Source organism: Pleurodeles waltl, chromosome 9 (genome assembly GCF_031143425.1).
Source record: "Pleurodeles waltl isolate 20211129_DDA chromosome 9, aPleWal1.hap1.20221129, whole genome shotgun sequence".
Taxonomy (NCBI): Eukaryota; Metazoa; Chordata; class Amphibia; order Caudata; family Salamandridae; genus Pleurodeles; species Pleurodeles waltl.
Genome location: NC_090448.1, coordinates 981,182,649 through 981,194,240, shown reverse-complemented (window position 1 = coordinate 981,194,240; position 11,592 = coordinate 981,182,649). Strand labels below are relative to the sequence as shown.

The following is an 11,592-nucleotide window of genomic DNA, read 5'->3' as shown; positions in this document are numbered from 1 at the left end:
GGCAGAGTGCATATCTAGGAATAAATTGGAGGGGTGTACTTGTGTCTTTGGCCTCACTTTACATTTCTTTTCAATGTACGGTAGAGTCCACGAGGTGGGAGTGCTCTCAGACATTTGGGGATGTAGTGAACTGGCTCTAAGTATACTGTGAATTGTGTGATTTCCGAGATGTCACACATAATGTTCACTTACACCAGGAAAAGCACTAGGGAAGCCACCCCAAATGTAAGGAGTATATTTCTCTGATGACTGTGCAAACCACGCCTGTGAAATGTTTAAAGATCTCATTCTGAGTCGAAGGGAATGATTTGGTAGTCTGATCCAGTGGTCTGCACCTCAGCTGCTATGGTCACTTCTCTTATGAGAGGAAATAACCATAAAACACATGTAAGGATATTTACAATACTGACTGTGAATGTACTTCACTGCTCAAAATGTGAATAAATGAACTGACTATGTGGCATTGACCATATTACCTTGGGAGGATTTGTGTAACATGTTAAGTGAGCGAACTACATATGTGAAATAAACCCAGAGATACATTGTCTCGCTCTCTAACTGCAGTACATAAAGATGTACTTCACTTGGTTAAGGTCAGCATCGATCTAAACATCATTAAATGTGGTCTTGTTTTTTTTTCTGAACATCCTTCTATGAAATGGTGGTAGCGATTCACACAGAGAGGTTGTGGTTGATTGTTGGTGGTGTGCTATAATGGGACTACCTCTGCTTCCAGTGACAACAGTGAGGATTGTAAGATTTATTTTAGGCCACTACTTAATTCGGATTCCTCAGATTAATAAACTTGATTTAATTTGCCTCCCCACACTATGCACAATTTGAAAAATATCAATTTTTATTCTGATGGACTGCCGTAAAATCTTTGTCCCAGCAAATATCACCTTGCATCTGGATTATGGCCATTCATTATATGGAGGACTTTACCAAGCATAAAAGGAGTGAACTACACAGAATGCAGCTGCTAGATTAGTTATGGGAGGAAGGACGTGTCCCATAGATCATCAAGTACCCAACCTTAACTGGCTTTCCAACTGCAGTCAAATATGGTTCAAGACCTGTGCATAAGCTACAGAGTGCTCTCAAAGCAAGCGATCCATATTTTTCCAAAAAACGCTTTTTACAGCAAGAGCCTGGTTGTGTAGTGAAATTATCTTCGGCCTACATCATTGCCTGGTATTTGCAGAGGAAGGGTATGTGGCCATGTTTTGCCCTTTCGCACAGCCAAAGCATGAATCAGTTGCCCTGCTCCATAACAAACGAAACTAATGTCACATTCAAGAAACTATTGAAAACCAGGCTCTTTACAATTTGGTAAATTTGGGAGTTTCCCTGTTTTCGCTGAGTTTTTTTTCTCGTCACTAGATCAGGGTGCCTCTAGCCTCCCCCATGTACATTAGAGACTTTTTCTTAAACAAAATAAATGAATGAATACTTGTAAACAGATCCAGAAAGGTCAGAAGAGTGCTTCCGCTTCTTTATAAAGCAGTGGATCCCAACCTATGGTCCGGGGAACCCTGTGGGTCCGCGAAACCTCCTCAGGGGTCCGCTACAGCTTAGAAAAGTAAATAATATTAACAGATTAGGCCCCCAGCTTTCAGTAATGACTTATTGGGGGGTTTCCGGATTCCAATAATGATTCAGTGGGGATCCCTGGGATCCAGTAATGATAAAGTGATAAAGTGGGGGGGGTCTAATGAAGCCAAATTCTTGGAACCACTGCTATAAAGCACCAGTGTAGTGTGGCTTTCATTCTCTTTTGGCTGGTAAGCAATTTAATGCATTTGAACGCAGGCATGGCAAAATCTTAAAAATCATTATTTTGAAAAATTGCCAGTTTGACTGGGACGAAGTAAGGTGGGGTGGCATTTCTTTGACTGACGTAGTTATCGAAATCTGTGTTTTCAACCGTTTTACCTATTAAGACCTAAGGAAACGGATTCACTTTACAGGAACAGAAGAGGCCAGGATTGCCTGGCGTCTCTTTGTGGGGTATGATGGGTCTGGCGCTGTCTGTGCTACAGTGTCCTATGCAACGAGTTAGCTTTATGAAGCACTACGTGAAGGAATGTCTGGCCCCTCCACCAGTGAACAGGCTCGTGCAGTGGCTGCATGGCAGGAGATCTGCTGGGCAGCAACATTACCCTCCCTCTGTGCATTTGCAAAGCAGAGCTGTCTAGATTCTTAGCACTTGTTCCTGGCCACAAATCATTTTCACCTATAGGGTTTCTTTTGGAATTTCTCGGTGACTGCCTCTCAGTCTCCCTTATAGTATCCAACAAGTAAAACAAGCATTAAAACTAGAAAATACTTGTCGGATAATGAGTTGTGGCCACATTGTACTACATTACAGAACCTGGGCTATGTTAAAGGTTGGACGTTTTGTTTTAAAGCTTCTTATTGTATTCACATTTTTAAAAGCCACCACAGAAAGCAAACAAATGTAAGCTAAAATAGAAATATTTTATACTGTAAGACCTCCCAAAAAACATTAGGCTTGCTTTTGGCAAAAAATATATATATGAACATTTCTACCAATCAACTTTCTATTAGTTCATTAGCCTGGTCTTTTAGTAGAAAAACCTAACTCCTAATATCTTCAAGATGTATTTGGCGCAATTCCTTTAGACTTGTAAAAAATGTGAGTGTACTGCATATTTGGTAATGCTATGGAATTATTTTGTGTAATGTGCTTCTGCAGTTCTCGGTCACCTTTTTGATGCTACTTCTGACTAGAGCAATTGCTCAAATGAAAAATACTTCACAGGAAGTAATCCTAGATGTCACATCAGGAGGCAGTTCTATCCCTGAGTGTGTGAGTTCTGATGCTGCAGAGCTACACACTTTACCCATACCTGCTGCACCACCGGATACCCAAGCTATGCTAACAGGTTTCTCGAGTTGCTAGCCTGGCAGCAGGAGATACTTTAACAGAGAATGCGTTGGGAATCCACCGCAAAGGCTGATGCCACGACCTTTGATTTTCGTGGCCTCCTTGTTAATGAATATTTCATAGTCTTTCTAGTGCCCCCTCAGTTAAATTACATTGCAACAATACAATTACTTTGACCGAGTCTTAAATTGGAATCTGCAGGTGTTTAAAGTCTTAATGGCACGCACGTCTGTATGGAAAAAAAAAAACATTTTTATTTCATCTAAACAGTACAGCTTTCCAATTGAAATATTTATGATGAAAGCACCATTTCGAGAAAGGTTTCCAAGGTCCATCTTTACAATGCAGGAAACACTAGAGGAGCAAAGCAGTTATTTCCTTTTGTCTTTCCCTAATTAATAAAATAGAATATTAAAATATCCATTGGCCTCCTCCGCTTCTAGTTCTTGACAAGGAAGTTGTACTGAGGTTGTGTACAAGTCATAAACAGTCTCTGTAATTTCTGTCACACTGCAAGGCAGGGTTGTGATCGGAAGTGGGTTTAGGTATTGGCTCCAGCCTTGAGCAATCTGAAGAGTAGAGTCCAGGCCAGTCCATTCGCTCCTGTTCTGCTAACTCGAAGTGGTTGGTATTCAAGGATGAAACCAGCAGAAGGGGTACAATTTATACCAGTGTGGTCTGTCCAAAACATTGTGTCATTGCCTAGATGATGGTTTCTTCCCTTTAAACTTTGCAGATCCCTGCATAGCATTTAAGCTTTGCTGAAAGTAGGCTTTACTACAGTTCACAATGGTCCCTCTTGGTTGGCTGGCAGCGTTCTTTGCATCAGGACACAGGCCTAGCTTCAGTTCCAGTATTGGAAGAGCCTTGTGACACGAGTCAGCAGCCCACCATATAAGGAATCTGATTAAAGTTGCTCTTGCCGCTTACGTTGTAGTCCAGGTGACAATGCCTGAGACTTGAGTGCGAAGAAAGGCCATGGATGGCCATATCCTTCTTGTCTTCTTTCGTCCCATTGGCAACACCTGCCACAAGAGGAAGTGCAGGATGCCTGGCTTTATACCTTGGCCCCTGTGGCACCTCTGGTAGTCCACGGCCTGATGGCCAGCCCCCACTCTCTCCATCTCAGCTGCACTTACATGATTTGACCACCATGTTGGATAACTGTTCCACCTTGGGGGTCCGTCCCACATAGTACAAGATGGTGAGGGGTTCCAGGTCTTGGGGTACACAGCATGGTGATGCAGAGGCTTCAGGGTTCAATGTGTTGTACAAACCCAAAACCTACAGAAAGCAAAGTAATTGATTAAAAGCAAGACATTTGGCAGAAGCTGCATTAATATTTCGCACACAGCAGGGTATGATTTGTTTACTTTTCTGTGGTCTGAGTCACCTGCCGTTTTTAAAGCAAGCCAAATGTGACATTCCCTGTTAGCAAATTAGGCATTTCTGAAGTTCCTAGGATACAACATATCAAAACCTAGCACTGTTTTGTGACTCCTCAGTGGACATATTACGGACAGTGCCAATTAGACTGAACCATATAAATAGTTTTCGGCATAAGATCTACCCCAGAAGTATGATTCCCTGCAATTGAGAGAGTCCCCTGTGTGTCACTGTCCACTAGTATGCAGTGTGTCATAGTGTTTGTTATAGAAGGTGAGTCAGTGTGAGTGCACGGACTGTAGAAGCGAGGTGGCGGGTGAGAATGTGTGGTGAAGTAAAGAGAGGCCTCATCTACTGCAGTTGTTGTACACTTTTCCTATTACCTATATCTAGATTTAACATCTTGTAAGTTCATTCCTAAGTGTCCTGTGTCTGTCCAAGCCCATGGAACCTCTTCTTTCCACACTGGCAACAAGTGAGCCGGATCAGCGTGGAACACCTTCATCCTTTTTGCTGGCCTGCAGACTGTCTTCTGACTGCTGAAAAGTCCATTGCCGAACCAGGGCCTGGGTCTGCCGACTGTGGAAGCGCTGACAGCAGACTCTTTAAAGGGCTGCCGATCCATGACCCACTACTATCAATACCATTGTAATGGCGGTGGTAAAAGCTGATGGTGGGCACAGTGATGTGCCTATCTCATACAGTGGCAGACATCCTGAAGGTCCTGAGCAGTGATGAACACTGAGGTATCTTGACAACTATCCATCACCATTGCAAGGCCAGGCAGCAATTGAATACATGCTGAGATCAGACAGTTCACAGATACATTCTGAGACCAGGTGCTCATGTGCTGGACCATGCATCAGCAGTTTCTGCTGCCACTCAGATGTATGCACTGGCAGTTCCTGGTGTTGACACTGAGATATGCATCAGGTCTGAACATTTTTTAACACTTTTTTGCTATTGCATTCAATAAAGTATGAGACGGGACTAGTATAATCCTCTGCACTAATGGTGGCCCCCTCAGATTTCATTTATCTGGTTCATGTGATGGATCTCTGGACACTTGTCTTCTATTTGTTTAAAATATTGTTAAATTTTTTTGTGTCCTTTTGAGTAGTTTTCTATGTACTTTTTCAATACCACCTCAGGTGCATTTTTCTCCTCCAAAAAGTGTTTGATCTCAAATGTGATTTCATTAATATTATTTTCTATAGGAAGAATACATGAATTTGGTCTTCTTCACTGTGAATTAAGATGTATGAGCATTTCAGGTGATTTTTATTTTTTTTTAGATATATTTTATTGGTTTTATATTTCAGATATACATTACAAGTCGTACCATCATCAACCACAGGATTACACTATATCTGCTTAAAAGAAAACATGTGATAACCCTACCCCCCACACACCACACACGTCACGGACCACTGTTAAACCTTCAACATCATTCCTTACTGCGTTTAGCGAAGACCTTAAGCGAGTGCTAATTAGCTGATGGGTAGACCCCATATGTGGCTAGTATGGGCTTTTTGTTGCTGGGACTGTATCGCCAGACGTGCGGTAATGGCTCGGAATAGGGCCTGTTGCTTCCAGAGAGTGCGGAGACTGGGTGCTAGCCCATTATGCTGTGTTTATTTGCATGTTTACGGGCCAATGGGCAACTAGTTTGTTAGGGGGGGGGTATGCAAGCCGTTGCGGCTTTGTATATGCTGCGCGTGGATTGTGCAATTTGCGGAAAGTGCGTAAATGTAGACATGCTGTCTAATCTATCATTGCATTCCCGGCTCATGGGGGTTTATCATCGTTTTTGGCCTCGAGTTTAGCTACTAGTGTCTCCCATACGGCACTTCCTGTATGCTGTTGTCCCTCTCGCGCCATCTTTTTCAATACTTGATGTTCCGTGCGGGCCCAGCGTAGTGTTAATATGCTCCAAATTTTCCGAACGGGTACTGTGGGAGCCTTCCAATGCATAGCTATTAATCTTTTGTACATTAAGTAGGCTAAATCTATAAATTTATGCAGGTGTCTTTGTTTTTTGGATCTCGTCCTAAGCCCCAGTAGATAGGATTTGGGTTCTGTTGACAGAATTAGCCCTGTTAATTCGGAGATCTCCTTGACTACCTCTGACCATGCTTTTTGTATGTTAGGGCACTCCCAGACCATGTGATAGAAGTGAGCTAGCGGTGCTTTACATCTAGGGCAGGACGGGTCTGAGTCCGGGAACATGCGCTTTATCCTGGCTGGGGACAGATATGTTTGGTGTGTGTAATTGAACTGGGTGTATCTAAATCTGGGATTCCTTGACACTCCACGAGCGTGGTGTAGGGCGTTCCGCCACTCAACCTGTGTGATCTGGTCAGGGAGGACCGAGTTCCATCTCTCCCTTGCTTTCTCCGCATGCGGCTCGGGAGGTTTATTCAGGATTTTATATAGGCTAGATATTACTTTTATTTGGGCGTCATATTGTAGAATATGGTGGATTGTAGGAGAGGATTCTGGTTCACTGTTGCCCTGCCCCCATGTTTTTTTGATTGCATGGCTTATGGCATGATATGTCAGGAATTGGCCAGGATTTATCTTGGTGAGATCCTGTATTGCCTCGAACGACATGAGCCTTCCGTCTTCAAAACAGTCGCCCACTGTCTGCACCCCCGCCTCTGTCCACACTGCCGTTACTTGCACGCACGCTCCCGACCACTCCGGGAGGTGGTCCAATGGGATGTATGGAGAATAGGGGAGTACGAAACACCCTCGCTGTACATATTTGACCCAACTGGCGTGCGCAGCCTCCATCAGTGGGCTGGCGTTTCTTTACTTGGTGTGTTTGGACGCCAACCATTGTAACAAGGGGACGCCTTTCAGCCAAGTTCACATCCACGTTGCTTCCGCCATTGCCGGTCTGTGGATCCAATTCTGAACCCACTGCAGCTGTGCGGCTGCGTAGTAGCGTTCAAAGTTGGGGGTCCTAAGGCACCCCACTTCCACCGGACGCTGCAGCATGTGAAGGGCCACCCGAGCTCTGCCCCCGCCCCAAATGAGCCGCCGCAGGACTGAGTTAAAATTTCCAAAGAAGCTTTTGGGAATAATGATCGGTAGAGCCGCGAAATAGTATAATAGTCTGGGCAGAATCAGCATGTTTGCGATCGCCACCTTCCCTGGTGGGGAGAGCGGCAGTTTGTTCCAAAATTGCAACGAGCCTTTTATAGTGGCCAGCGCCCTGCCCAGGTTGCCGTCTCTGAGATCTACTGTGTCATGGTATATATTAATCCCTAGATATTTAAACGTTGTAGGGCACCATTTTAAGCACCCAAGTAGGGGAGCCCCTTGTCTCTCGGGCGGCCACTTTGCAAGTGGGAACGCACATGACTTTTCCCAGTTCACCCCTAAGCCCGACAGATCTCCGAACTTGGCTAGCAGTGATATTACTGAGGGGACAGCATCCTGCCCTTTCCGAACATATATTAATGCATCATCTGCATATAACGAGATTGTATGGTGGACCCCATTTCTAACTATCCCCCAACTGTGTGCCATGTAACGTACCCTTGCCGCAAGTGGCTCCATTGCAATTGCAAATAACAGTGGGGATAGTGGACAACCCTGCCTTGTGCCTCTTGTAATTGAAAAACTGTCGGAAATCACCCACCCATCTTCACCCTGGCTTGAGGGTCCGAGTATATTGTCCGAACCCAGCGTATGTAATTGGGGCCGATTCCCATGCGGCCCATTGTGGTCAGCAGGTAGTCCCACTCGAGCGTATCGAACGCCTTTTCAATATCCAGCGAGAGCACCATTTCTTCGTGTGCGTCTGGGGGGGTAACACTCATTATGTACAATAATCTACGGATATTTAAGAAGATGTTACGCTTTGGTATAAAGCCATTTTGGTCGTCGTGTATTATAGTGTGCATGATAGGGGCTAGTCTATTTGCCAGAATTTTGCCTAATATTTTACAGTCTAAGTTTAGGAGCGATAGTGGTCTGTAGGATTTAACTTCTGTGGGGTCGCGCCCTTGTTTGGGGATCACCACTATCAAGGCTTCTCTCTGTGATGAGGGGAGGTTCTCGATTGCCCATGCTTCCTCAAACACCTTCAGCAGATGGGGTTTTAGGGAGGACGAGTAAGCCGTGTAGTATACCAGTGGGAGGCCATCCGCGCCTGGTGCTTTATTCCTGGGCATCTGCGCTAAGGCTGATTCTATTTCTCCCAGTGTTAAGGGGGCTTCTAACAATTCCCTGTCGGTTTGTGTTAGGTGTGGTAGGGCAGAGCCCGACAGAAAGGATTCGAGTTGCGAGGGGGTGCACGAGGTGCGTTTGGTGTATAGCTGTGAGTAGTATTCTCTGAACCTTTCATTTATCTCAGCTTGTGTAGTGGCCATATCGTGTGCCGGTTGGAATGGCCCCGAATGGGGGTTGCTGTCTATCCTCGCGTAGTAGCCATGCCAGCATTCTGCTTGACCTGTCCCCTTCTGTTTGTAGACGCATTAGGTGATAGTTATAATCGTGACAACGGAGTTTGCTGTCTGCCTCATTATATTTTGTGCACCTTGCTTTTAGGACTGTGTAAGGGATCTCACCACGTGCTACTGCTATTTCTGCCACTCTTAGCTCTTTTTCTAGTTTGCCAATTTCCATCTGTAGTGTACGTCTTACTCCCCACATAGACGATATGCAAAAACCGCGGACCACTACCTTATGTGCATCCCACTCTATCGCGCGTGACGTTGCCGTCATGGCATTTGCCTCCCAGTATTGGCTTAATGTGGATTTCAGCGTTTCAGCAAATGCTTGGTCCTGCAGGGCTGCTACTTGAAATCGCCAGGTGGGAATCGCCTGCCGTGTCTTGCCCCAGTTCAGTATTATTCTCAGTGGTGCATGATCTGACAGGGTTTTTGCTAGGTATTCTGACTCCCCAAGCAATGCTCCTAAATCCTGAGTGCCCCATATTATGTCTATTCTAGTGTGGGTTTTGTGCGGGACGGAGTAGAATGAGTATTCCCGCTGTTGCAGGTGTCTCAGGCGCCATAAGTCATATAATCCCATAAGCCCATTCCTGCAAAGGACCTGGGGATTTCCTATGTATCGTGGAGCTCGCCAGAGCGTGGGATCTATCTAATGATGCATTCGGAGTGCTGTTAAAGTCCCCTCCCCAAAGGGCGAGAGCCATTGGATTAGTCAATAGTGTCGGTGTGAGAGAGCCCAAGAATCCTACAATCCCGGTGTTTGGAGCATATACCCCAACCACCGCTAGCTGTCTGCCATCTAATTGGCCCTCCACTACCACGTATCTCCCGCCTTGGTCTATCTTGTGAGCCGATACGTGGTATGGGACCCCAGGTGCGATCCAGATCAGCACCCCCTTGCAAAAGCCGAATACGTGGTACCTATAAACTTTAGAGTTCGTCAGCTGATCTGGGGGTGATCCTCGGCCCTCCCAGCTCGCCTGTTATTGTGGATACGGAGCTTGCTGCGTCTGAGTCTGTGCCCGTCTCAGGGGGTTTTCTGGCCGAGGTGAAGCTACTCTGCATTAGCAGGGGGGTCTCTTTCAGTATTCTTGCTCTTTCTTCTGCCGCCTGACGGTCGTTTGGTTGGCCTCTAGTTCGCCTCTTGGTCCGTTTTCTTGAGGTGGATGTTTGCCATTCCTCATCTCCTTCCGAGTCTTCTCTTGTTCGGGCAAGACCCTTGGCGTGCAGCCAAGTCCAGACATCTTCTGGTGTGGTGAATATGTGGGTGCGGTCTTCTGACACCACCCTCAGCTTTGCGGGGAATAGCAAGGCGTACTTTATATTGTGTTCTCGTAGCCGCAGTTTAATTTTTGCATAGGAGTTCCGTTGGTTCTGTACCTCCTGCGTGAAGTCTGGGTAGGCATTAATGGTCGAGTCCTCGTACTTGTAAGGGCCTTTATTGCGGAACTGTTGTAATATTGCGTCTCGGTCCCTGAAGTTGAGGAATCTGGCGATCAAAGGTCTAGGTGACTGGCCTGGGGCCGGTGGTCTGCCCGGCACTCTGTACGCTCGTTCTACCGAGAAGAACTTGGATGGGGCTCCGTTCAGCACCTCTTTGATGAGCCATTGTTCCAAAGCAATTTCCGTGTCAGGTTGCCGCATCGTTTCTGGAAACCCTAAAAAGCGAATGTTATTGCGGCGTGCCCTGCTCTCTGACTCTTCCGATCTTCTCCAGAGCACTATCAGCTCTGCGTCCATGCGCTGGATCTGTTTTCGATTATCTTGGCCCATGGGGGATAGTTCGGATAGCCCTTCCTCGTTCGATTTCACTCTTTCCGCTAGATTGCGGTGATCTACTCGCAGGAGCTTCAGGTCTTGTAGCCGCAGTTTAATTTTTGCATAGGAGTTCCGTTGGTTCTGTACCTCCTGCGTGAAGTCTGGGTAGGCATTAATGGTCGAGTCCTCGTACTTGCAAGGGCCTTTATTGCGGAACTGTTGTAATATTGCGTCTCGGTCCCTGAAGTTGAGGAATCTGGCGATTAAAGGTCTAGGTGACTGGCCTGGGGCCGGTGGTCTGCCCGGCACTCTGTACGCCCGTTCTACTGAGAAGAACTTGGATGGGGCTCCGTTCAGCACCTCTTTGATAAGCCATTGTTCCAAAGCAATTTCCGCGTCAGGTTGCCGCATCGTTTCTGGAAACCCTAAAAAGCGAATGTTATTGCGGCGCGCCCTGCTCTCTGACTTTTCCGATCTTCTCCAGAGCACTTTCAGCTCTGCGTCCATGCGCTGGATCTGTTTTCGATTATCTTGGCCCATGGGGGATAGTTCGGATAGCCCTTCCTCGTTCGATTTCACTCTTTCCGCTAGATTGCGGTGATCTACTCGCAGGAGCTTCAGGTCTTGTGAAACTGCGTCTATCCTATTTTCCAATGATGATTTAGGGGGTCATTCTGACCCCGGCGGTCTCAGACCGCCGGGGCCAGGGTCGGCGGGAGCACCGCCGACAGACCGGCGGTGCCCCGCAGGACATTCTGACCGCGGCGGTTCGGCCGCGGTCAGACAAGAAAACCGGCGGTCTCCCGCCGGTTTTCCGCTGCCCTACAGAATCCTCCATGGCGGCGGAGCGTGCTCCGCCGCCATGGGGATTCTGACACCCCCTACCGCCATCCTGTTCCTGGCGGGTCTCCCGCCAGGAACAGGATGGCGGTAGGGGGTGCCGAGGGGCCCCTGGGGGCCCCTACAGTGCCCATGCCAATGGCATGGGCACTGCAGGGGCCCCCGTAAGAGGGCCCCAAAAGGAATTTCAGTGTCTGCCTAGCAGACACTGAAATTCGCGACGGGTGCTAC

The 11,592-nt window shown here is 46.8% G+C and overlaps 1 protein-coding gene across 1 annotated transcript in view; it reads right to left on the bottom strand.

Annotated features, from left to right (window-relative positions):
* Positions 1-3,141: 3,141 nt before the first annotated feature.
* The window catches only part of TGFB3 (transforming growth factor beta 3), a 127,564-nt gene continuing 119,113 nt past the window's right edge, over positions 3,142-11,592 (bottom strand). The window contains exon 7 of the mRNA XM_069208443.1: positions 3,142-4,195. Within this exon, the coding sequence (XP_069064544.1) occupies positions 4,037-4,195 (159 nt within the window). The 3' untranslated portion in view covers positions 3,142-4,036. The remainder of the gene's footprint in view (positions 4,196-11,592) is intronic.